Source organism: Artibeus jamaicensis, unplaced genomic scaffold (genome assembly GCF_021234435.1).
Source record: "Artibeus jamaicensis isolate MK-2021 breed Jamaican fruit bat unplaced genomic scaffold, CSHL_Jam_final contig_685, whole genome shotgun sequence".
In the NCBI taxonomy this organism is placed as follows: Eukaryota; Metazoa; Chordata; class Mammalia; order Chiroptera; family Phyllostomidae; genus Artibeus; species Artibeus jamaicensis.
The window spans coordinates 35,768,138-35,793,528 of NW_026521924.1; the positions used below are offsets into that span (position 1 = coordinate 35,768,138).

Consider the following 25,391-nt stretch of genomic DNA (forward strand, 5'->3'; position numbering starts at 1 on the left):
GGCCTGGCAGGGAAGGGCATCTCCTGCCCTAACCCCAACTCTTAACACCAGGCTCTGAGCAAAGAGTTCTCAGTGGGTGGCCGGGGAAAGAGCACCACACCACCTGCGCCTGAGCTGTGGGGGGGGGGGTGAGCCCCCCGTGTTTGTTCTCCCTGGGTGGCCCCGGCGAGCGCGGTCATTCCCACGTGTGGCCGTGCCCCCGGGCCTGTGGGAGAACTCGGACCTGGGCAGTGGGGTCCGGCTCCCCCGCAGCTGCTCTCGAGGCGGCACGTGCGGAGGGAAAGACGAGAGGCGGTCGAGACCCCGTCTCCCGAGAGCCACGCACGCGGCTGCAGGGGGCAGAGCGGGGGCAGCTGGTGGCCGGGGTGGGCTCCTCGCCCTCAGCAGGTCTCTGCTGCCCAGGCCGGTCCCCAGGCCTTTGTGCAGAGCTGGCCAGGGTCCCAGCCTGGGGAGGCCACCGCCTCAGTCCCCGTGAGAGGCTGCAAGTCAGTGTGGAAGGGAGTGTGGCCCCTCACACGGAAGGGTCACGTGTGTGGGCCCCCCCCACCGGTGCCAAGTGTCGTGAGAAGGGGAAACCGAGGCCCAGGAAGCCAATGCAGGGCCCCGGCCGCAGCCAGTGGGTGGCCCCAGTGGGCTCTCTGGCCGCGCCCCGCTCCAAGGCGTTCTCTCCGCCCCGGCTGGGTGCCCGGCTGGTAGAAGCATCGCCTGACACCAAAGGGTTGTGCGTCAGGTCCCCGGTCCGGACGCACACGGGGGATGACTGATCAATGTTTCTCTCTCTCCCCCCTTTCTTCTCTCTAAAAAATCACTAAACATTTCCTCGGGTGAGGAATTATAAAAATGATTTTAAAGTAACAATAAAGGGGCCTTCCCCTCCTTGGGTGGAATTGTGACTTTGGGGACGAAAGTGCTTTGGACCCTCTGTGGACCCCGGCTGCCACAGACCTCCCCGCCCCCGGCAACCTCGCGCCCCCAGGAGACTGAACTCCCAGCTGAGTTGAGTCTCTTCCTGGGACCCCCCGACCTCACGCTCGCCTTCTCTGGTGAACCGGGGACCTGCGGTCAGCCCACACCTGGACCGTGCCGTGACCACGGGTCCTGCTTGAGTGCAGTGCCCAGCAGACCATGGCCGCCACACGCCTGCTCTCGGCCACCGAGGGGCCAGAGCTGCCCTGGGGCCTGGGGCCGACTGCTCTCCGGCTTCCCCCAGATCCTCATTCTTGTGCCAACCGAGAGAACCTGACTGTGAGTGTTTAAAGTAAAAGGTGTTTCCAGAACCTCCCCCGAGGTCACCACCCCGACTTGGGTCCTGAGGCGTGGTTTCGATGGTCACCGGGCTGCGATGTCCACCGTGGGGAGTCGGGAAGGGACAATGGTGGCCGTTCCCGAGGCCCCGACTGCTGCACACGCAAAACTCACCGAAACAGAAGTGAGCACAGAGAGCGGGGTTAACGCGCGGTTTCAGTGTTTCCCGGGCAGGGCGCCGCCCGCTGACCCCCGCGTTCTCGGCCAGGACACCTGGTGCCACGCTTTTTAGGCCAGGTCCCCAGACTGGGGAGCTGAGTGTCGGGGCTGTGCTGACCTGTCCCAGAACCTGGCGAGCTTCCTCCCCACCCTGCCCACCCCGCTCCCCTGACCTCAGGAGGACATACCCCTTCCTCAAGGTGAGAGGCCCGTGAGCCAGCAGAGTCGGCGGGGGGAGGGTGTGTCTGCACAGCCAGCACCCCAACTTCAGATTTCGGTGGGCTGGGTGACGTCACAGAGCGGTGCCCGGGGAGTGGGCAGGGCCTGGCCCGAGCCTCCGGGAGACACTTGGCAGGGAGCGGCACCGCCCCTGCGGACAGGGCCCCTGGGGACCCAGGGAACCTGGGCTGGCTCTTCCTTCCCCTTCTAATTATTTTCTCTGCAGAGGAAACCCCGCCGGGATGGAGCATGTTGAGTTCAGAATGTTCTAGGACATTTTAGTAGGCTGCCCTTGTTCTCGAAGCTGCCGTGCTCTGTGGGTGACCTCCGGGGCCCCTCCCTCCCCCCCCCACCCCTCCACTTTGGGAGGGGGATGGAGAGCAGGCTCCAGCCCGACCCACAGCGTGGGCACCTGGAGTCTGTGGGCACCTGGCATCTGGCCCGGCTCTTTCCTCCCCCTGCACGCCCCGAGGCTCACCCCTGCCCCGGTGGGCAGGGCGCACAGAGTGGGGTCCCAGGGCACACAGGGTTTCCGGGCTGGCCTCTAGAGCCGGCCCAGGCCAGCCTCCGAGGACCGAAGGCCTGCATTTTGCTCTCATAAGCGGGAACGTTGGCTCCTGTCTCCCCTTTATGTGGTGGCCGCTGGAGGATGGGGAAGCCCTCGGATGTGACCTGTTTGCTGGGGCCACGAGCCCGGGCTCCTTGGGGGACCTGGGGTCACTGCTCCTCAGGACGGGGAAGGCCCGTGGCATGTGGGAAGGCTCACACGCAAGACTGCAAACCTCGGTGAGTTGGGGAGGGGGCCGGTTCCTCCCCCTCCCCCTCCCACAGCGGCGACCGCCTGCAGCAGGCGGGCTCCCCCCGCAGGGCATGCGAGGCGCCTGGCACGGCCCGTTCTTTCGCAATCAGGAGGAAGCATGTCTGGGCTCCGTGTTCTGGGCAGGAACTTAATGCCACTTTTTGTCTCTTCTACCTATTTTCATGGTGCTCTCTCTGTGGTAATGCTACAGATTTACCTTTTTTAAAAAAAAAGAAACTTACCCTTTTAGTAAAATACATGAACTGTTTGTGTAACTAAAGGTTTTAAGGAACCAAGACCCAAAGTGAAGTTCAGAGACACAGACTGCCACCCTGCTTCTGACATATGAAAGCCTCTCACAGTGGCCCCGTCCCATCAGAAAATTGGCCAGCTTCGCTTACACACCTCCTGTGATGGGGAGCTCACTACCCCTCGAAGGCATCTCTAACCAGCTCTACTGGGAAACGTGGCTCCCAACCGCTTCCACAGCCAAGGCCAGGTGCGCTGGGAAGCTCCGCTTTCCTGGGGGAGGGGTGCAGAGCGCACCCTGTCTACTCCCGCAGCCTCTTCTTCCATGTCCCTCAAGCAGGTCCTCATGCTGTTGGAGGGACCTTCTCCACCGGGGACAACAGTTAATGTCTTTTTCTCTTGAACGGCTGTTTCAGGAGCAGAGGCCCCTCTTCCAGGAGCAGCAGGACCCTGACCCAGCTTCCGGGAGTGGAGGCCTGACGGGAGACAGCCAGGGGCTCGTAGTATCGGAGCAAGTGGGCACAGGCCCCTCCTTCTGAAGAAAAGGCCATTTCCTAAGTAAATGGAATGTGGACGTTACCCCGAAACCCAGCACCGCCTCCTCCCCACCGCCAGCCCACAGGAAGCAGACGGAAGCCTGTGAGCGCTCCCTCTGCAGCCTAAGGCCACGCTCCGGGCATTTCCTCCTGACCCCACACGGCCCAGGATGCAAACACACACGTGGTTCAGTTCCGTAGACTTCTTGTAAAAATAAATTCATTTTACAGAAGCCGAAAGGGGACACTTGGGCATGTTATCGTGACCAGCTGTTACTATGTTAACTCCCGGACCTCATCCCGCTCGTTGCACTCAATGCTTTCACCGCGGAAGGTTTTCGGGAGAGGAGCGAGGCTCGGAGGGACGCAGCCCCGTGTGCAAGGCCACCCCGCGGGCCGGGTGGCAGGAATTCAGACAGGACCTCCTGGTGGTGGCTTTGTGTCTGGTGCTCCCTGTGGCCTGACCTCAGTGCTGACTTCAAACAGGATCGTTTTACCGAAAGGCAGCAGGCAGGAAACCCTGGGTTCCCCAGGCCAGGGTGCCGGCCTCGCTGTGCGCTCCAGGGCGCATCCCCAGCTGGCCCTCCCCCGCCGGCTCCGCTCCACGCCCGGGGGTGCATCAGAGAGCGCACCTGAGGCGCTGCGCGCAGATGCGAGTCCTGGCCAGACCAGGGCCCGCTGTGACCTTCGCGTGGCTGCCGCTCGCTGGCCTGTCCCTGACCGGGCCACGCACAGCCTTCCCAAAAGATTGGGGCACAAAACTCCACTCCCTGCCATGACATCTCCCTGCGGCCCGGACCCCGCTGGCCTGGATTCCAAGCCAGTTCGAGGCCTCGCGGCCTGGGGAGGGGCCTTCAGCGCTGGGCTTCAGTGTCCCCGCCGGCAAGCGGCGGGGCCGTGTCTCCGGGGTTGGGGAGGAATTACTCGGCCCAAGCGCGCGGGCTCCAGGGGCGCTGTCCCCCCCCCTCCCGGGTCGGAGGCTCGCAGTCCAGGCCCCAGCCCCTCTCCGGGGGAGTCACGCAGCCCCTCCAGCCCCTCCCTCGCCGCTGGCTCCGCCGCAGCCCTTCAGTGGGCGGGCCCGGGGGCGCGGCTGGGGCGGGGCCAAGCAGCCGGTTTCCGAACGGGGGCGGGCCCGGGAGCGGATGAATGAAACACCGAGTGGGTTGCTAGCGGCCGCCAGAGCTCAGTGCGCAGCGCGGCGGCCCAGACCCGGGACGGTGAGTGCTCCCGGGAGTGCGGGCGGGCTGGGCAGGCGCGCCGGGCCGGGGCCTGCTGACGTCAGGAGCGCGGCAGGTGCCTGCGGCGGGGAGGGGTGGCGGGGGCCCGCGGGGCCGAGGTGACGCTCGCACGGGGTTGGGGAATCCGGGCCGGGCAGGGGCCTGGGGTCCGCAGAGCGCTCCAGACCCTCCGGCGGGCGTGCGGGCCAGAACGTGGACCAGCGCCGCACAGCCCGGCTGCCTCCCGGGCATCGGAGGGAAAACTCATCCCTTCTCGCTTCCAGCTCCGCTTTCGGGGACCCTGGGAGGAGACAGGCGAAGGGCAGAGAGGTGCGTGGTAGGCGACTGGGGCTCAGACGCGGGTGGAGGAAGCGGGCGGGGAGGGGCGGCGGTCCAGGGGGGTGGCCAGGGCAGGTCCAGACGCACATGCTGGAGCAGGCCACGAGGGCCGGCCGGGGCCAGATGTGGCCCCGGCAGCTGCCGGCCCGCCACCTGCGGCGGATGCGGCCGCCGCTGCTGAGTCGAGGAGGAAGCCGGCCGTGAAGTTTCTGGAGGGAGGCGGCGCTTTGTTCCCGCCATCCGTGCTCCGAGCTCCGGATACTGCGGGGAGCGGGGCGTGGGCGGAGGCAGCCCCGAGGGGCTCCTGTGGGTGGCCCCGGGCTGGTCCCCAGCCTGGGTTATACCCGCCACGTGCCTGTCCCGGCCTCACCACGTGAGGTCCCACACCGGATCCCCGGGTGCAAGCAGAGGGCAGGAGGGATGGAAATGAGGGTGCTGACCCACTCCTGGCGTCTGGAGGGTACACTGGCTCCCAGATCGGGAGACTGGGGGAGAGACCCAGGCTGGCTGTGGGTGGAGGGGGCCCCACTGGGGCAGTGGGGTCAACGTCAGGGGTGTGGAGAGGAGGCCGGCTGGCCCCACAGCCCCCAGACCACACACCCAGGAGTGCTGGGGCTCCCTGGAGTGGCCCCCCGGGCAGGTGGAGCCGCAGTAGTTTTCCACAGGGTTCACCCAGCCTCAGCCTCGGCTTGAATTCCCTCTGTCTGATCAGAAACTGGTCTGGGCAGCAGCTGGACCCTGCAAGGCCAGGGCGGAGGGTTCTGTTCTCTGGGCCGGATGGGGCCAGTGGGCCTCAGAGCACAGGAAGCTGCTGGTTGTGGCTGGCGGCCGGGACTGCGACCACCGCAGCGATGAAGACGGCAGGGGCTGTCTGCACAGCGCTGGCCCTGTGCTGCAAGCCTCGAACCCCACTTTGTCAGTCCTGGCCGCTGCTCAAGGCCGCCACTGAACTCCCACTTTTCCGATCAGCAAACTGAGGCCCTGAGCGGTCAGGTGACCAGCCCACGGCCATACAGCTTGTCTGGGTGAAGCAGTTTGAGTCCGGGTTTGTGGGACCCCGGACATTTAGAGTTCTGTGCCTGGGGATGGGGGAGCCAGGAACACTGACACAGGACACTGTCCCAAAGGGTGGGCCCTGGCCCTGAGACACAGGCCCAACACCTCTTGGCAGCCGGCCTGTCCCGCCAGGCTGCCCCTGTGTGGCTGGGAGGAGGCAGGAGGGACATCTTGGTTGGACCCAGGTCCCGACCCCCCTGCACAGGCACCTGTCCTGTTTCCTGCTGGGCAGGGCGGAAGGTACTACCTGGAAATTCTTCATGGGGCCACCTTCCTGGGTGTGGCTCTGGAAGCAGATGCCAGGCAGGTCCCATTGCCAAGGTGAGGTGGCTGGATGCCTGGAGTCAGGCAGGATGGTGGCCGAGAGGATGAGAGTCTGGGGGTTGACCTGGCTCCGAGGGACTCAGCGTGGAGCGCCTGGCTCTCCCTGGCCTTGACGGGCCCTCGCCCTATGGACCCGGGCTGCAGCGCCGGGTCTCAGTCTGCATCTGGCCCCCAGTCAGCCAAGGCTGCCTGGCTCCTTGTGAATCGCAGTCAGCACCATCCCGGTGCTTTCCCTCCGGAAGTCTGTGGGTGTCAGGTAATGCACCCCGGGTCAGCATTGCTGAGCGGTACAGACTTTGTGGCTTTTTGGACTCACACCCCAGGGGCAGTGGCTCCCACTGTGGCGAGTTTGAGCCCCTTGGGCCTCCCTGGTGGGTGACGCCGAGGGTGATGGGGGCAGGAAGCCAGACCAGAGCCTGCTGCTGGATGGGAGGGAGCTGGGCTGGGGCACCTGGCGCAGTGGGGGATGCGGAGGACTTGCCTGGCCATCCACCTGTCTCCTCCGGTGTCATCTACTTGGGGTGTGGACCCAGACCACAAAAATGGCCCCTCTGGAGTCACGTGGTCACCTGTGCTCAGGTGTGCCCAGGAGCCCATTGTCTGCTCTGGCAGGGGACATACATGAGCCTCAGGACCTCAAGGCCACCTTAGTTCTGGGATGTTCCGCTGCTTGCCCGGCCTGGCCTGGCCTGGGCGTGGTGGGCATGGTGGAGGGCTGGGGAACAGGCAGTGGACAGGCCCCTGGGGACTCTGCAGGGAACGGGGCACCCGGGCCCTGCCAGGAGAAGCAGAGGAAACCGTCCCAGGTGCCTGAACGCCAGACCCCGGCTGTGTCCCCTCGTGGGCTGCTGTCCTGGGCACGCCTCGCTGTCCTCAGTGGCTGGGGCAAAACCCTGTTTCCACCAGCATTGTCCAGAATCAGCTCCCGGACCACATTTCTGGGGACGGGTGGACACTGTCACTAACCACATGTCCTGCAAGTGCTGCTCACAGCGAGGCCAGGAGAGGCCTGAGCACAGGGTGGGCTGGGCCAGCTGAGGCCCAGATGGCTCTGCTGGTGGGTGCTCAGGACCCCCAGGCTGGGGGGCTCCCAATAGGCCTTCTACCCCCATGTTGAGCCGGGTCCCTGTGAGCACCCTCCACGTGGGGGTTGCCTCTTCTCAGTGACTTTTTAACTTAGCAAACCTTGGGGTGACCCCTCAGCCTTAGCCACAGGGGGCTTGGGATGGGCTGGGCTGAGCGTGGCACCCCCCCACCTTGCTCCAGGCCCTTTTTGGGGCATCGACCTCTCAGCAGGCACCAGGGGCCTCGTACATGGACCCAAGGGCCTGAGAGGCCCTCATGAAACTTGACCCAAAAGGGTCTCGGCCAAGTCCAGCCCAGGCAGGGCCCAGCCTGTGGGCAGAGCCTGCTGCCCCCAGCTCCCCCCGCCCCATGAAGACCCTTCCGTAAGTCTGCATTTCTGATGAGCCTCAAGTGGTGCCTGGACCCCTTCCCAGTAGGGAAACTGAGGCTCAGGGAGGCCCGACCCGAGGTTCAGTGCCTGCCTGGCTCGGAGGCAGCCCCTCTCTGCGCGGGCATCGCCCCGGAGTGGTGGGGATGGCTCTTTTTTTTTTTTTTTTTTGATCAAACATCATTAATTGGGAAGAGGCATACGCTCCCTCAGCCCCCCCCACCCCGGCTCACCCCACCCTCCCCGCCCGGGGCTCGGGCACTGGGGACGAGCGTGGGAACAGGAACAGGACGCTCCCTGAAGGGCAGGCCCTCACGCGCACACTCAGACAACCCTTCATTGTCGTCCTCCATGCAAAGCAGCTCTGGGCTCGTGAAGTATGCAAACTGGGTAACCAGGCCCTGCGGCGGCCGCCCCAGGTCAGGCCACAGGGGTGTCTGCGATATAAATAGCTTCGAACCTCATCTGGAAGAAGTGAAAGCCCCCTCCCTGACCCCAAGAGGGGACACCAGGGCGGGGCCAGGAGAGAAGGCAGCTGCCTGGGGACTGCCAGGAGCCACAGGGGGGCAAGGACCGAGGGTGCAGCCAGGGTGCTGGGGCTCAGGCAGGGGTGTGGGACGTGCCACAGCCTCAGAGCCATCAGGTGCAGCCAGGAGGGACTTCACCGCTGGCACACATAACGAGAAAGAAGAAACGAAATCTGCATTTCCCCAGCAGCAGCTCAGTTGTCAGGAGGGCTCGCCACTGAGCCTGGGGGGGTCTGGAATGAAGAGGGCTCCCGGGGGGCATTCGCTGGGCCAGACCCCAGACTGTCCCAAAGGGGCTTAAAGCGCCCCTCTCGGTCACCCCTGCCTGCCTGTCCTGCTTCGCGTAAACCTCCACCTGGGACATGGAGCGAGGGCCTGTGGGGACCTGCAGAGGCATCGAAGGAGATAAGAGGAGCGAGAGGAGCGGGCACGCCAAAGCGTTTCTGTGGGAGCCGGGGTCCCAGTCCTCTCAGACGGGGCGCGGGGAGCCGCCCACAGGCCACCGGCTCATCACAGCGCAGCCTCGGGCCCTGGATTTCCCCAGTGGGCAGGGTGTGGCCTCCCCACCAAAGCCCCAGGCTCCCTCCCCACTCGCTGTCCTGGGCCAGGAGACTCCCACTGCCCGCCTGACCAGGGACGACCCCCTGCCCCCATTGGGCCTGAGTGCAGCTGTGCCTGAGCCCCATGGCCACAGGGGAAAGGGGGTGGGCTGGGAGCGCCAGGCCGATGCCCAGCTCTGGGGTCTCGAAGCCGAGGTGCCGGGAGGGAGCACAGGGCCCTGGGGACCGGCGGTCCAGTGGGGGCTCCGCCAGACACGGGGCGCCATCTCCTCCACACCGGGGCATTTCCTCGCAGGCTCCCAGGGCCGTGGGACCGACCTCGGGGCTGTAAGAGTCTGGGCGTCGCACAGCCCTGGGTGCCCTCAGGATCCGGCCGCAGCTGGCAGACTCCAGACTCCGTGGCGGGGGTTGTGCTCCAGCTGCCTTGCACCGCAGCACCTCGGTCACTGGGGTACACGCTCCCCTTCCAACCCAGATGCGCAGACAGGGCCGAAGCCTCCCAGAGGAAGAAGCCCGTGGTCCATCGCAGGACAGGAGCCCTGACACTGTCCCCACGCTCGCCGGACAGAGGAGAGGCGGGCCCCAGATGAGGCCGGAGGCCCTCCGTCCTCGGTGGCTATGGGTCCTGAACCAGGTCCTCAGACCCTGAGGGAGGCCTTGGGGCTGATGGACGAGCACTGGGTGCTCAGTTCTCCTGCTGCATCGGGGGCGGCTGGCGGCCGGACCCTGGCCACCCTCTCAGATGAGACTTTCCACATGGGCTGATTCACACGCGTGTGCCACGCAGGCTCTGGGTTGGCCGTTGTCTGTCTGGGTCAGAGGCCCACCGCTCTCGGATTGGACAAAACTTGGCTGCGGAACCACCCGAGGTGCGGGCCCTGGGGCGGTCTGGCCCTCCTGCAGCCCCCAAGCGAGCCAAGTGTGGGGCCCACAGGCCACTGCTCGGCAGCCGCCGCATCTCGGGCCTGGGTTTGCAGTCATTCCCGGGCTGCAGTGCAGACGCCCCGTCCCACTCAGGGCTCTGGGCCGCTGCAATGAGCCCCGCTGACCCCTGGGCCTGGCCCGGCCCCATCCCTTGGGGATCTGCTCTGGCCCCAGGATGAGACCCAGGGCCTCGTGGTTTGCGTGTGCAGGCGTGCAGACGGTTGTGTGTGCATGTGCACGAGTTGTGCATATGTGCGTGGACGTGTGTGCACGTGCATGGGCTCCCACATGGTGACAAAAGACACAGGGCGGCTTCGGGCCCGGGGGTTTCGGGGGCCGTCGCGCCTGTTCTGCATTTCTCTCTGTGTCACTGGCCACCTGAGCTGGGGCGCAGGTGGGCGGCGGCTCCAGGCTGCCCCACTGCCTCCCACGTGCGAGCTGCCTGTCCCCTGGGCGGCCGCCAGTCTGGGCAGCTGTGCGCGGGTGCCTGCCTCCGTCTGGCAGGAAGCTCGGACGGCCCCCTCAGGCCCCGGCTTTCTCGTGACCGAGCCCGGCGGGCCAGCCGGCACTGGGCAGCGGAACTTCTGCCCTCCGCCCACAGCCTTGAGATTGGCCGCTGATAGCAGTCTCCAAAGCAAACAGCCAGCTGGTGTGTAAATGCCACTCGGTCAGAGGGCAGCTGTGACGCATGGGCGTGGGCTCTAACGCCGGGCAGCATGGACGGGGGCTGTTTGCGGACCTGGGCGCATTGGGCCCACTTCCCTTACCTGTATAGTGGGCGTGGCCAGGCGTGCACAGGGGTCACCCACAGGCTGTCTGGGAATGTGTGATGTCCCCGTGAGGGGAAGGGGGCCTGGCGGTGTTCACCCCGCGCCCAGCCCTGTGGCAGAGGGGTGCGAGGCTTACATCACTAGCTAAGGTGTGACCTTCCGATTGCACGGAGGAGCAGAGCGGTGGCCCCTTGCCCACTGCCTCGGTGACGTGGCCCTGCAGGGGACCCAGGAGCAGGACAGGGTTGTGGTGGGCGGACCACGACCCCCTGGCTTCGAGGCTGAGTCCACAGGGCGCAGGGTCACCATGCTGCCACAGGGGGGCCTGAAGAGAGATGGGTGCTGCTTAGTCTCCCCAAACGCAGAACTGCCCCCCGAAACAAGGTGGGTCCTGCCCCCGTGCCCCTGGGCGGCCCGGTCTGTCTGCCAGGACTCCTGCTGTCCGACCCCATCTCGGCTGCGCTCCCAGGGCCCGGCCCTGTCCCCTTCCTTGCTTCCCCCACCCCCAGAATCTGGACTGAGATGGACTTCGTGTTTGCACGAAGGTCCCAGAGGGCTGGCAGGGTGTGGGGTTCAGGAGGGCTGAGCTTGACACTGGCTGTGGGCAGGTCTCTCGGGCACTGGCAGCTGCCAGAGCCAGAACTCAGCTCGGCCCCTGGAGAGGCCGGGGGGGGGGGGGGCCAGGGCTGCCCCAGGACCAGGCCGGGACACCTGCCCACCCCCTGACCACCAGCCCAGCTGGTGGACCACCAGCCCCTGACCACCAGGCCAGGGACACGCCACAGCCCTGAGTCTGTGGGTCCAGGTGGGGCCCTGGATTCGGAGAGGGAGCTGGTCCCCCGGGTTGCCCCACCAGACCGGGTACAGCCTACGCAGGTAGAACCCGCAGCAGGCCTAGGGGATGGGGCACGTGGGCCCGTTCTCCCCGAAATGTCAGTTTGTGGGTGGACGCCAGTCTACTCACCAGAAACTCTTCTCACAGGACAAACCGGCCACTGGAAGACGGCCACGGTCACCGCCTGGGTGGAGATGCCCCAGCACGCGATGGGGGACAAGCCCTTTGCCTCCATGCCGCAGCTGGTCTGCCCCGTGGCCCTGGACGACGGGGGTGACTGCACCCCCCCCAGCAGGCGGGCGTCCCTGGGCTCACCCCTGAGCCTGGGTGCCCTGCGCCCAGCCCCCCATGGCCCGCCGGACTCCTGCAGCCAGCCGCTGTGCCAGCCCAGGGCCCAGAAGCACGGCGGCCGGGCGGCCCCCTCGGCGCGGTACACGGCCGTGGGGCCCCAGAGCTCCGAATGCGGCTGGCGGGCCTTCGCCCCCGCGTGCCTGCAGGCCTTCAACACGCCACGGGGCTTCCTGCTCTTCCTATCGGCGGCCTCCTTCCTGCAGGGCATGACCGTGAACGGCTTCATCAACACCGTCATCACCTCTGTCGAGCGCCGCTTCGACCTGCACAGCTACCAGAGCGGCCTCATCGCCAGCGCCTACGACCTGGCCGCCTGCCTGTGCCTCACCTTCGTCAGCTACTTCGGCGGCAGCGGGCACAAGCCGCGGTGGCTGGGCTGGGGCGTGCTGGTCATGGGCGTCGGCTCGCTGGTGTTCGCGCTGCCCCACTTCGCCACGGGCCCCTACGAGGTGGAGGTGGACGAGGACCTCGGCGCATGCCCGGCCAACCGCAGCAGCGTGGTGTGCGGGGGCCAAGCTGCAGGCCCGTCCGGCTACCAGCTGGTCTTCATGCTGGGACAGTTCCTGCACGGCGTGGGCGCCACACCGCTGTACACGCTGGGCGTCACCTACCTGGACGAGAACGTCAAGGCCAGCTACTCGCCCGTCTACATCGGTGAGTGCAGGCGGCGGGGGGTCGGGCAGCGAGGCAACCACACTGGCCAGGTGCCGACGAGGAGCCCGGGCCTGGTGCGCATTTTCCCGTTGCCACTCGTGGCCGCACGTAGTCCCAGGGGCTCCCAGGTGATGGGGAAAGAGCCCCACAGAGGCCTGCACTTGGCTTTGAGAGAAATATTTTTAAATCCCTTTAAGAAGTTGGCTCCAGCCGGGGTTTCAGAGATGAAAACCCTGATTTAAAGGGATCTGTCCCCTGGTGGGGGGGTCAGTTGGGTGCAGAAGGGCCCGTGTGGGGGGCTGCTTCTCCCGGGCGGGCCGGCTGCCGAGTGTCACTTCCCGGGAGCCACACGGGGAACAGCCCCGCAGCACCCAACGGCTCTGCTCCCCGCACAGCCATCTTTTACACGGCGGCCATCCTGGGCCCCGCGGCCGGCTACCTGATCGGAGGCGCCCTGCTGAACATCTACACGGAAATCGGCCGACGGTGAGTGGCCCAGCCCCCTGCGCCAGCACAGAAATCGCCGCGCTCACCACGCAGCAGGACGAGGTGCCCACGGGGCAGGTGTGCGGGGAGCGCTATGCACCTGCCGGTCTGGGGCGGCTGGGAGAGCGGGGGGCGGGGCCGGGGGCACTGGACCGCTTCCCGGAGCCACGTGAGACCAGGCCACCCTGAGGCCCTTTGCAGAACTGGGGGTGGGTTTTCCTGCTGCTGGTGACACTCTTCTCTGCGGGTTTTTCCACACCGAGCAATTTCCCAGACGCCAGCTGGGCTCCCAGAGCCACCGACTCCCCACATCTGGGCAGGCCCCACAGGTTCAGCGGCTGGGTCCCCCGAGGCCGACCCCCAGTGAGGACGCCAGGTCGCCCGTGCGTTCTGTCCCCCTGGGGCACAGCACGGAGATCCCCGCGACCTCCTCCCAGGCTCCGCAATGTGCTCGGTGGCTCCCCGACCTCAGAAAGCCCGGCTCTCCCCGGCTCTCCCACCGGACACAAAGCAGGTGGCGGAGAGCACAGGGTGCCACGAGGGAAGGGGCCGAGCTTGGCGCCCCCTCCCCCAGGCCCCCCCACCCCGGGAACTCCGGGACCCCCTCCTGCTAGGGTTTTCGGGGGGCCTCACTCCACAGGTGTGGTTGGTTACCTCCCTGGAGGCCAGGCGGCAAGTCCCAGCCTCACCGGGGAGCTTTCTGGTGACCAGCCCCCCTCCGAGGCTCTCGAGGGACCTGCCGAGAGGGGCCACATCCAATGCGAGATGCCGCCACCACCCAGAAACCGCAAAGAATTAGGGTCTGTGCCAGGGACGGGGCCGAGGCTGGGTCCCTGTCACGTCTTGTGCGTTTCTTCGGTCTCCTGGCGAGTTGTGCTCGTGATGCTAGTGTTGTACGTCCGAGCAGGAGAGAGACAGGGCCGAGGCGAGACAGACAGACAGACACCGAGAGACAGACGGAGAGAGGTGAGAGGGAGGGCAGAAGGAGGAGGGAGCCCCGCGGACCACGGCGGGGGCGGGCTCTGCAGAGGGCCCGCCCTGCGGGCGTCACCCTCCGGCGCCTTCTGAGACTGGGGTGGGCGGCCACCCCGCACGCTCTCTGCGGACGGCGGCCTCCCGTCCAGGCCTCTAGTGCCCTGCCCTGGTTCGGACGGCAGCTGTGGCCTCGGTTGACTAAGTGGGGCGTCAAACGTGCGCGTTCTGGGCAGTGCAGGAGGCGGGTGGGGCCGTGCCCCTCCCTCGCTACGCCCTCCCCCTGGCCTGCGTGGGCCGGCGGCCGAGGGCGCGCAGCCCCGGCCGGGACCCTGACCCCGCCGTCTCTTCCCACAGGACCGAGCTGACCACCGAGAGCCCGCAGTGGGTCGGCGCCTGGTGGGTGGGCTTCCTGGGCGCCGGGGCTGCCGCCTTCCTCGTTGCGGTCCCCATCCTGGCCTACCCGCGGCAGCTGCCAGGTGGGTGCCCTCCCAGGTGTGCGAGCCGCGCACCACCCCCTTGCTGTCTGCTGAGCTGCAGGAGAGTCCGGGTGTCTGGTGGGCCACCCTGCGGGGTGCGGCCAGCCATTGGTGCCCCCGCAGCAAGGCCAGGGCTTCAGTGGGGGCAGGAGCGCCCTTTCTTTTCCTCTGGCCAGGTTGGGCCACCAGCTCTGTCCCACCTCTCGTCACTGTGGTGCATCCTCACACCTTCTGTCCCACGGGGGTCCCCAGCCTGGCGGGGCAGGGCCAGCAGCCGGCCTGGGGTCCCTGCCTCTCACCAGGGCCCCTGTCCCCCCAGGCTCCCAGCGCTACGTGGTGGTCAGGGCCTCCGAGACGCACCAGCAGAAGGACAGCGGCCACCGGGCGGCCAGCAGCCCCGACTTCGGGAAAACCATCCGCGACCTGCCTCGGTAAGCAGCTGGGGGGTGGTCCCCGGCACACGCCTCTCCCCCGTGCTGCGTGTCTCCAAGACCCTTTGAGGGCCCCACACTCGCTGAGCTTGGCCCCAAGCTAGGAGTGTCCGAGTGACCCTCTGGGGTCCCGTGGGGAGCGCGCAGTCCCCCAGCCCCCACCGTGACCTGGCGCCCAGGGACGCATGTCCGACCCTCCAACAGCCCCCTGGAGTCCCCCTGGCTGGCCGCACCCCTCCCTCTTCCACCCTCCAACGGTTTCACTGCCCCCACTGACCCCCCTCCGGGCCACACATGCCTCTGTCCACTGTCTGCCCTCTTTCTCCTTGGGGGGGACGTGGTCTCGCTCTCTCATCCCGGTTCACAGAGCCCTGGGGGCTGCTGCCAGGGCCCCTTCTCAGGGGACCTGACCCTCCTTGGGGGCCTCTCTGGGCTCCAGTCCTCGGCCTTGCTGAGTGCCCACCGGGCCCTGCGGCCCCCCAGCCCATTTGTTAATGGCAGCGTCTGACAGGCCACAGGACGGCTGTAAGCGGCCGGTGCCTGCCTTCAGCAGGAGAGGTGGAGGGGCAGCCTCCGGGGGAGCGGGCCGGCACGTGGACGGTCCCCACGGCATCCAGCGTGTTGTTCTCCCCGTCCAACTTCCTGTGGGCCACCCAGGAGACCCGCCCCCTCAGGAGGGCGCCCCCACCAGGGTGAGCTGGCCCAGGGCCTCTCTGGCCAGGGGACGGGGACATCATGCCGACGCCCACTCCGTGTGGGACACAGAGCCCGTCCACTGCCTGGTCCCCAGTGGACCCGGGGGTTGAGGGCAGACCCGGGCTCGGTTCCCCAGACTGGCTACCGGTAGAGGAACGAGCCCCCCCACAGGTGCCCTCGGTCAAGGCCATGACTGGTTAGGTCCCCGAGCACAGGCAACACAAGATTTCCGCCAACACCGCAGGCTGGGGAGAAACCAGGAAGTCTGCCTGCCACGGTGGAGCCCGCTCCCTGCAGGACCACGGCCCCACCGCCTGGGCGAGGCAGCGGGAGGGCCAGCCCCACCCGGGGGGCCCTTCCCAGGGAACACACGGCCCTCGCGGCAGGGGACCCAGGAGGATGGTGTCTCCGGGCCCCAGTGGGTCAGCCCTCAGCTGCCACCGAGAACCTCTCCATAGTCACAGCGAGGCTCTGAGCTCCATAGAGCCGGGTGGTAGCCCCCATTAGTCACCAATCACAGGACCCTGACCGGGTGGTCAGGGCGCAAAAGTGAGGCCGTCCCCCCCGACCCACGTCCCTCATGACTTCTGGGCACAGGACTCAGCCCCATTGGCTGAGCCATCTCTGCGCTGGGCCAGGTGCCCGCCGTCCGTGGCTCTCCAGGGCTGGGAAACCCCGGCTGCCTGCCCAGGGTATCTGTGCATTGGGGCACTGCCCGCACAGGCCGGGCCTTTTACTCCCAGACCCCCGGGGGTAGGGACGTCCTGTTTTCTGTCTGGGGCTCTGTCCACCTTGCTGGTGTCTCTCCCGGCAAGTCCGCCAGCTCTGAGCGCCGCCCCCGTTTGCACGGCACCCTCGGTGCTCATACTGCTGCCGCTCCTGACGGGCAGGGGACAGGACCCCTCCTCCCCGCAGGGCCGGCCCTCCTCGAGCCCGTGTGCTCATTTCTCAGGTGGACCGTGGCCTGGCACTGGGCACCGACACCCTGTGACTCTGGGGACGCCTCCCCGGTGAAGCTTCAGGCTGTGGCGCTGGCACCTCCAGGCCTACGCCCCACGTCTAACACTCCTGAACCCGCCCCCACCAAAGCCATGCGAGGCCGAGCCTGCCCAGTCCTCAGACAGGGGTCCAGGGGGGTCCGCCAGGGGACCAACGTCCGCACCCTCCCTCAGGCCGGGCAGCGCCCCACCGAGTGCACAGCAGGTGGGGTTGGGGAGCCAGCCAAGCCCACCGAGGGCTCCCAGGAGGGGCCTCTTGGTCCAAGTCAATAGGACTTCCTGGGGGGGGCCTTCCCACAGGCTGCTGGTTCAGAGGGGTCCCACCCCTCCATGCCTGGGTCTCCTTTCCCAGGGCCTGTCCAGTCCTGAACTTGGCGACGGTGGCCCTCAGAGGGGCCTGAACAGCACCACGGGCCACTCAAGGTCTCGCCTCACCCCGGAGCCTGCCCTCCAGCCCAGGGGGGAGGGAGCCCTTCCGTAACCCGTGGCAGTAGCTTCCGCCTCGGGCTGCACGCTGCGGACCCAGGTGCCAGGTCCCCCGGCCACAGCCCAGCCACGCCCACCCCCAGTCTCTGTGGACTAGAACTGGGGTGCCTGCCTGTTCTGTCCCCCCTCAAGAACCGCGGCATCCCCACGCCCTGGCTGCGGCAGGCTCTGACGCCCCATCTCTTCCCTCCGTTCTCCGCTCCGTCCCCCGGCAGCTCCGTCTGGCTCCTCCTGAGGAACCCCACGTTCATCCTGCTCTGCCTGGCCGGCGCCACGGAGGCCACGCTCATCGCCAGCATGTCCACATTTGGCCCCAAGTTCCTCGAGTCCCAGTTCAGCCTGAGCGCCTCCGAGGCCGCCACCTTGTTCGGTGAGAAAAGGCCCCGCATCTCGGGGGCCCTCAGCGTCTTTGCCAGTTCTCAGATGCGTGAGGGGTCTTCGAGAGCATGTTCCGGAAGGCCCAGGTGCGCTGCCCCCTGGGGGGCCCAGCCCAGGCAGGGGGAGCCCGAGCGCTGGGCAACACCGCCCCGGGGTCTGACCGGAGCAGACCGCCCTTCCCCGGGGGTCTGGGTGTGTGGACCACTGCGCGCCTGGTGCACTGACGGGTCCCTCTGAGGCCCCAGGCGCCGAGCTGCCCTCCGCGTGGCAGCCCACTCTGCTGGGGCCCCGCCTGCCTAGGGCCTCAGCCAGGGTCCCGGCTCCCGGAGAGCCTGCCGGGCCACAGGCGCCCAGGAGAGGGAGGACCCTCCCGAGGCCCCTCCTGGGCAGCTCTGGCTGCAGGGCAGCCTCGGCCGCTGAGAACACCCCTGTCCGGGGAGGGGCCACCCCAGTGTGCACGGCTGCCCTGTGGGCGCAGTGGGGGCCTCTGGCCAGTGCCCCTCAGGCTCCCACTCCCGCAAGGAGGGCCCATCGTCAGGGGCCGGGCCCTTCCCTGAACACCCTCCCTCCTCTCGCTGCCCGGCCTCTCGGCGACTCCCCCACCCAGACCCCACCCACGACAACTGCCTCCCGTCCCCACAGCAGCCCTCTCCCGGTCCTGGGACAGCCATGTCCTCTGGGCCCCCCCTGCCACCCCTCAAAGGGGCTCTGGTCAGTGCTGGGGAGCCCGACTTTCATCCTGGGAGCCCCTGCTGACTAACCTCAACTTCACTTTGAGGGACGATGACCTCGGCTTCACACCTGCCCCCCCAGGTGGACGGGCAGAGGCCGTGTGCAGGGCCCGTGGGGGGGGACACGCTCCTCCCCAGAGGCAGGGCCTGGCACCTGGCGAGCCCAGCACTGCCAGACGGGATGGCTCTGCGCCTCAGGTTCCCCATCCGCAAAGGGGGGGGGTAACAAGATGCAGAGGGTTCAGGGCCCAGGCTCCCGGGGAGCCCCTGGCTGAGCCCACCCTCTCCCACAGGGTACCTGGTGGTGCCGGCGGGCGGGGGCGGCACCTTCCTGGGCGGCTTCTTCGTGAACAAGCTGAAGCTCCGGGGCTCCAGCATCATCAAGTTCTGCCTGGCCTGCACCCTGACCAGCCTGCTGGCCACCCTGGTCTTCCTCGCACACTGTCCCAACGTGCCCATGGCCGGCGTGACGGCCCACTACAACGGCAGGTGGGGCCGCAGCGGGGTCCACGGGTGGGGAGAGGGAGGGGCTGCGGGCCCTGGGCCGCCCCCCAGCGTGGGTGGGAGGGGGCAGAGCACCGCGGGCCGGGTGCCCGCTGTGCGGGAAAGGCATGAACTGCCCGCCCGGCTGCAGCAGGACCGTGTCTGGGGGGATTCGCACCCGACACTCCTGGGCCCTGTTGGGCCCGGAGCGAGGCCGCTTCAGCATGTGGAAGCCCGGGACCCGCTGCCCGAGTTAGAAACACACCGGCGGGGATGCGCCTGGCACACGGGTTGGATTCGGGCCCGGGTTTGCTTTGCTGGGATGATTTCCCGGGATCCCGTGAGGCCCTGTGTGACGCTCGGACCTCTGAGGGCGGGGCAGTCCCAGCAGGTGGTCGACCCACCCACGAGGGCCCGGGGGACGAGACCGGGCTGCCCGTGTCCACGGGGCGCCCCGCCCGCCCCAGCCTCCGCCCCACCTCGCGCTTCTCCCACTGGCAGCGCCTTGCCCGAGGGCCACCTGGAGCTGGTGGCCGCCTGCAACGCCAACTGCAGCTGCCGGGCAGAGCACTACAGCCCTGTGTGCGGCTCCGACGGGCTCACCTACTACTCCCCGTGTCTCGCGGGGTGCCAGGGCGAGACCGCGCCCGGCCCGGGCGGCCAGAAGGTGAGTGAGGCCCTGCCTGCGTCACGAGGCCCCACGCCTGGGCCCCCGGCCCCTCCCTGCCTCCTGTAATGGGCGCTGTGGTTGCGCTCCTCAGGTGTACCGACGCTGCCGGTGCGCGCTCCGGAACCTGCCCTCCGGCCCCGGCCACGCGGCCGCAGGGAAATGCCCGGCCACCTGCAGGAGCAAGCCCCTGCTTCTGGTGCTCATGTTCGCTGTGATTGTCTTTACGTTCCTCAGCAGCATCCCCGCGCTGACGGCGACACTGCGGTAAGCACAGGCTCCGGTCCGCCGCCTGCCCCTGTGGCTCGCTCCAGCGGGGTCCCTGCCAGGCCCCCCAGTTCCAGCTGGGGAGGCGGCCATGCAGCCTGGGGCACAGCCTGGACTCAGCTGTGGGCTTGGGCGAGGGAACTGGTGGCGGCCACGCTTCCCTGGTGGTGACCCGGCGGTGTCCCCCCTCAGGTGCGTCTGTGACCAGCAGAGGTCCTTCGCGCTGGGAATCCAGTGGATCGTGGTTAGAACTCTAGGTAGGGCGCCCCCCACCCAGCTGCGGAGCTTCCCACCCCCAGAAGGGTGCCATTCCCAAACAGTCCACTAGAGGGACCCGCGGTCACCTTCCGCCCAGAGGGCCCTCTGCCCCACCAACCCAGAGTCTCCTTGGGGTCAGAGGCCATGGGGTTGTCCACGCCTGATGCCCCGTCCCCAAGCAGGAACATTTAGGTCCCCGCGGCCGCCTCTCTGGAGCCTGGGCACGTGGGGTTCTGAGCAGCCTCTCTCGCCTCAGGGGGCATCCCGGGGCCCATCGCCTTCGGCTGGGTGATTGACAAGGCCTGCCTGCTGTGGCAGAGTCAGTGCGGCCGGCAGGGCTCCTGCTTCCTGTACCAGAACGCCGCCATGAGCCGCTACATGCTCATCGCCGGGCTGGTGTACAAGGTGAGCGGGCCCGTCGGCTCGGGGGGTGGGGTGGGAGCTTCTCATCACTAGGGGGCCTGGGCTCTCTACCCGGACAAGCCTGGTGGCTGAAGACGTCACTCCTGCAGCCCACGTGGCTGGAGTACACCCTTCCCTGCTTTAGCGGCCCCTGGGACCCTGGCGCTGTGGCCACCATGACAGGCCCCTCCTCCCGGCTCGCAGCCCCGCCCTTGCCTTCCGGGGCCTCAGCCGTGAAGCCTGCCCTGTGGCTGCGGGCAGCCGAGGCTCGGAGGGTAGAGCCCGCAGCCCCGGCACGTCCAGGCCACTCGGCGAGATGGGCTCAAGGACGGTGAGGGCCTTCCCGGGCCCTCCGCTCTGTGCTGTGCTCAGAAACACCCTGCCGAAGCTCCGGCCTGTGCCCCCAGGTGGACACGACTCCGTGTTTCGAGTCCCCCCACCCCGGGAAAAGGCACAGGACTTCACAAATGAAATGGTCTCCTTGGGCTGGGCAGGGAGAGTGTGTCCACTGGTGGGAAGCTTGTCCGGAAGGGCCCCGGGCTGACCCTGGGTTAGGTCGATGCGGATTAGCGTAAAAATAGCTGAGCGTGACCAGGGATTTGGGGCTCCACAGAAGAGCCCCGGGTTGGGTTTAAAGAGACACGGTCTTCCGAGGGAGCTGGCCCCCAGTTTTCTTCCGTGTGTATGTCCCGTGGTCCCCTGCCCGCTCCCGCCCAGAACAGCAGGCTGGAACCCTGTGACCTCTGCACAGCCAGCCTGCACCGCCTGCTAGTTCCAGCAGGGGGCGGCTGCAGGTGTGCCCCTAAGTACCTTTGCCCCAAGTGGCCCAGGCCTGGCAGTCCCCCGTGAAGCTGCGGGGAGAGGGTGGGCATCTCTGCTGGACCTGGGTTTCCAGGGTGCACGAGTGTGCACGGCGTGGGCGCCGCGCTCTGGTTTTCCAGGCCGAGGCCGTGAGGTGGGAGTGCCAGGCTCGCCAGCTCCCGGTCAGGTTACTGAGCCGCTGTAACCAAGGCCCTCCCCTGGGCGGCTTAAAACGACGGGAATGTGTGGTCAGTTCTGGAGGCCAGAATCCAAGGTCAAGGTGCCGCAGGGCCAGTTTCTTCTGGGGTCTCTGAAGGGGGCTCCCTCCCAGGCCAGTCCCCCAGCTTCTGGGGGGCCGTCACCCCATCTCTGCCTCCATGTTCACGGGGTCCCCTCTGTGTATCCGTGTCAAACCTCTGTCCCCTCCCTCCTGTAAGGACACCAGCCACTGCACTGGGGGCCCACCGTCCAGTGTGCGCTGCTCTCGGGTTCCTTAATCACTCCGACAGGGCCCTGTGTCCAGACACAGGTCCCAGGTGCCGGGGATCGGGACTTGAATACAGCTGTGGGGGCGCAGTGTTCAGCACCCCCCTTACCCACCGCCTCTGCTTCTAGTCAAATGGCGCTCTCGTTCCTTGGCTGAGCGTTGGTGTCCACACGGGGGACTGGCTGCAGGGGCAGGCTCCCGGGAACCTCGAGCGGAGCCCGGCTGGACGGGGCCCAGGCGGGCGGCTCCGTGGGTCCAGCAGCTGCTCTCTCCCCAGGCTCTGGGTTTCCTCTTCTTCGCCGCTGCGTACGTGCTGTACAGGCCCCCGACGGCGTCTTCCCACGGCCTGGAAGTCTCTCTGCCCAGCCAGTCCTCGGCCTCCGACAGCCCCTCGGACCTCCAGCTCCAGAGCAACGTCTGATGCCCACTCGCCGGCTCGGGGCCTAGGCCAGCACTCGGCAGTCCCTGGAAACACCATCTAGCTGCTGCCCGGAAGGGCCGACCCTCACTGACCGCTCACCCAGCACTGAGCAGGGGGCCCTTCACACATCTCCCATTAGATTTGGGGCGGGGGGCTCGAGCCAGGGGGGCTGTGCGTATCTGAGCCCAGAAGGCAGCGAGGAGAAGGCAGGCAAAGCACACTGAAGTGCCTGCAGAGAAGCACAGGGACGGGGGAGGCGGCCCGGCGTGCCCACCCTGCCGCCGTACACGCCCCCTGCCCACCGCTGTCCGGCCGTTTCACACTCTGGGTCTTTCCCAGTGGACACAGCCGGACGGCATCACCCAGGGCCTCCGGAGCCCGAGACGCAGGAACAGCCCAGCTTGTAAATCAGCCTGTGCCTTTCCGACTTAGCGCTGTCAGTTGTCGTAGGCACCAGCAGGGCCGTCTCGGACCGAGCCGCCGCCCCGCTCTCCGGGGTCTCTGTCCACGGCTGAGCGAGCAGCTGGCGACTCACCCGTTGGGCTCGGCCATCCGTGTGCGCCCGGGGCCTGCTCAGTTCTCGTGGACGAGACAGGCTGGTGTGGCTGCCCCGTGGGGAAGGGCAGGCGTGGGCCCGGCGTGGGCGCTGGCGGCTGGGCGGCCCCTCTGAGCCAGTCCAGTGCAGCGCCGCGGCCTCCTGAGTTGTCCTGACGCAGGGGAGGCCGGCGGGAGGCCGTTTCCCACGGTGGGATCCCCCGGGGGCTGGTTCCTGGTTCAAACCTGCTGTCACCCCCCCCTGCATCCTTGCCATGTGACCTGCAACGGGACAGGAGCAGGCTGCATAATCGTATATTTATTGACCCATATTTTGCAGAAACACTTATTTCTAGAATCTGGTTTTTACCTGTGGATTTTGCCTGAGGGAGTCGGACCTCTGCCCTCGGTCAAAATTATGTGAATAAATATATTTTAATATTTAAAACACACGTCCTGTTGGTGGACTTGATTTCTGGGAAGGTGCAAAGTTTGGCAGGTTTGCCCGTCCCTCCCGGCGGAGGCTCAAATCGCTTCTCCCCTCCAGTCCCGGGCAGACCCCTGGGCTCCTCGACCTCCCCACCCGCAGCCCAGGGGCCAGCGGCCCCCTCCCACCTTCCGCCCCCTCCTGGGCCCACCCCACTCTGTCAGGACGCTCCCACAGCGCCTGACCTGCAAGGGGGGCCCCCATGCCCTCTGCCCTCTGTCCTCCACCCTCTGTAGCCTCGGGGACCCGGGGCAGTCACTGGGGGCACCCCCTCCACAGGCCCCATGTCCCACTCGGCCCCTTGTCCCCTGTGGGCTCAGGGCGTGGCAGAGTCCTTGGCAGACTTCTCTGGCAAGAAGCAAAACAGAAGCACTGGGCACTGCCAGCCGGGGGTGCCTCAAGGCATCGGCAACGCCTGGCCCATTATGGCCGAGCCTGCCCGGCGTTTTCTGATCCCACCTGGACCAGGGCTCCCCCCACCCCACCACCACCACCTCTGGTGGGAGCTCCCAGCTCAGGTGGGAGGCTGCAATTGCAGCCACTGGGCACGAGGGGGCAGCACAGACACGCCCTGGGGGTCTGGCTCCCTGAAGGCCACAGGATCCCAGGCCTCCAGGCCCAGCTGGCCTCCTCTCCCCCCACATGCCAGCCCCTAAGGGGTCTCTTCCTTCCACTCCCCCCGGGAGACCTTTCTGCGACTGTGAGCTGGCTGCCACCCTTCCAGGAGTCCTGACCTCCCTCGGGGCGAGGGGCTGAGCAGTGAGCGTGAAGCTGGAGGGCACAAGCGGATCGGTGGGGCATCTGCTCTGAGCCAGGCCCTGTGCTGGGTGACGAGGGCCCAGGCCCAGGAGGAGGGCAGTCGGGGGCCTGGGACCCTCCTAGCTCCCTGACACCCCCTCCCAAGGGGGACGGCCCTGGTCCCCCTCGTCAGGGTGGGGACCCCAGGACCCGGCAGAAGCCAGAGTGTCCAGATTGGTTCACCCCTGCTCTGCCAGGCTGCGGACCGCTAAAGCCCCCGCCGTTAAAAACCACCAACATGGAGGCCAGGGGCTGCTCACCGTGGCAGAGAGCCCCCGACCCTCGGCCACCACGAGTCCACCTCCTGTCTCTGGCAGGGCCTGTTCTGCATGTTCCTTAAACAGAAGCACAGGTCACGTGGCCATGTGGCTCCGGCTGTGTCCGCACAGTGTCCTGCTCGAGGCTCATCCACAATTTCACAGGTGTCAGCGCAGGTGAGGAGCAATCGGTCCATCTGGGCCGGGCTCGGAGGGTGGCCCTGGCCAGCTCGGCACTTGACTGCCACCGCCCAGTGGTCTCAGGGCCCCGAGGTGGCCCCTCTCTGACCTGAGCTCGGAGGCTGGGAGTCCCCGAAGGACCAGCTGCACTGGTGGGCGAGCCCCCTGGGCTCTGTGTGCCGGCTGCTCCGGGCAATAGCCCCCACCGAGAGAGCCTGCACTTGGACTTGTTCTGGTCGGCAGCACAGGCAACAGCGACTTAGTGGTCGTTGTATGTATAATGCGTTTTATTCTCTGCTGGCTCCCCCAGTAATTACATTCCGCTGCGTTTAATTTATAACTGGATCATTTATTCTGAGTGGTGCTGGGGGACCGCAGGCTCTCGGGAGCTGTTGCTGAAGGAGCCAGGTTCTCCGCCCTGGCTGCGCCCGGCGGACATGAGGCCAAGCTTCTCGGGGCTCTGCTGGGGGCTCCCAGCCAGCAGTGGCACAGGGAGGATGCAGTGGAGACGCTGATACATTGTTACTGTAACATCAGATACATTGTTACCACAATCTAACAACTCAGCATGTGACCTGGACCCTTGGACCCACCAGGCAGGGCTGCCAGCACAGTGTGAGTTTCATTGGCCTGGAGCAGATGTGCAGGAGCCTGGGTGTTTCACTCACACGTTCCGTGCCTCGGTTTCCCCACGTCCACCTTGGGGAGGACCCCTCAGTATTGATCTCACTGGGGTGTCTAAAGACTAGAGGGGTCTCCGGATTAAACAGCAATTGCAGGAGGTATGCGTGCTTATGAGATAATTAAAATAGTTGGCATCCCTGCTTGTCAGATAAGAAAACCGAGGCGCTGAGAGCTGAACCAGCAGCCTGCCTGCATCAGGGCTCTGCAGGGACACAGAGCCAGTGGGGGGCTGTGGAAGGGGAGGAGGGTGAACTGGCCCACGGCTGCGGAGGCTGAGACGTGGCGGGAGGAGACCCAGGTCCGGCTCAGGCGGACAGGCAGGCGCACATCCTCCGCGTTCTGTGTGTTCGGTCCAGGCCGTCAGCGAGCTGGACCGGCCCACCCGCACTGCGGGCAGCCCCGCTTCACTGAGCCCACCGATACGGACACCAGCCTCCCAGACACCCCCAGAATAACGTTTAATCTGGGCCCCATGGTCCGGCAGGTGGACACAAAAAATCAAATTTCACCCGCTCTCACTGGGCCACCCTGCCTCTTGGCAGAGCCTCGGGTCTCCCCAGCAAGCCTGTCCCCTGTGCTGGCGTTTTTGGGGGTCAGAACCCCCATCTCTGCCAGAACCATGTGGGCACACCCTTCTAAGGCTGGTTTGTGTCCTCGCCCCTGGGTTAGACTCAGGGAGGGGTGGCATCCCCACTTGCACCCAAAGAGCACCTGGGCAGCCTGGCTGTCAC

The 25,391-nt window shown here is 66.9% G+C and overlaps 1 protein-coding gene and 1 long non-coding RNA gene across 2 annotated transcripts; both read left to right on the top strand.

Annotated features, from left to right (window-relative positions):
- Nucleotides 1-1,979: 1,979 nt before the first annotated feature.
- Nucleotides 1,980-3,460, top strand: LOC119055364 (uncharacterized). The gene is made up of 3 exons (XR_005083685.2): nucleotides 1,980-2,469; nucleotides 2,764-2,981; nucleotides 3,148-3,460. It is a non-coding gene; the product is annotated as an uncharacterized LOC119055364 (long non-coding RNA).
- Nucleotides 3,461-4,425: 965 nt separating this feature from the next.
- On the top strand, nucleotides 4,426-22,657 carry SLCO4A1 (solute carrier organic anion transporter family member 4A1). Its single transcript, XM_037153567.2, has 12 exons — nucleotides 4,426-4,484; nucleotides 11,420-12,277; nucleotides 12,673-12,763; nucleotides 14,093-14,214; nucleotides 14,534-14,645; nucleotides 17,041-17,195; nucleotides 18,228-18,423; nucleotides 18,919-19,084; nucleotides 19,179-19,351; nucleotides 19,544-19,608; nucleotides 19,866-20,014; nucleotides 21,577-22,657. The coding sequence occupies exons 2-12, from the start codon at nucleotides 11,467-11,469 to the stop codon at nucleotides 21,718-21,720; spliced, it is 2,184 nt and encodes a 727-aa protein (XP_037009462.2). The 5' UTR covers nucleotides 4,426-4,484; nucleotides 11,420-11,466; the 3' UTR covers nucleotides 21,721-22,657.
- The last annotated feature ends 2,734 nt before the right edge of the window (nucleotides 22,658-25,391 follow it).

What these genes read in the sequence shown, in the direction of transcription:
- SLCO4A1 (XM_037153567.2), top strand. Translation starts at nt 11,467, where the DNA reads ATGCCCCAGCACGCGATGGGGGACAAGCCCTTTGCCTCCATGCCGCAG. An exon ending in CTACCCGCGGCAGCTGCCAG is followed by an intron (nt 14,215 to 14,533) that starts GTGGGTGCCCTC and finishes CTGTCCCCCCAG; the next exon opens with GCTCCCAGCGCTACGTGGTG. An exon ending in CGAGGCCGCCACCTTGTTCG is followed by an intron (nt 17,196 to 18,227) that starts GTGAGAAAAGGC and finishes CCTCTCCCACAG; the next exon opens with GGTACCTGGTGGTGCCGGCG.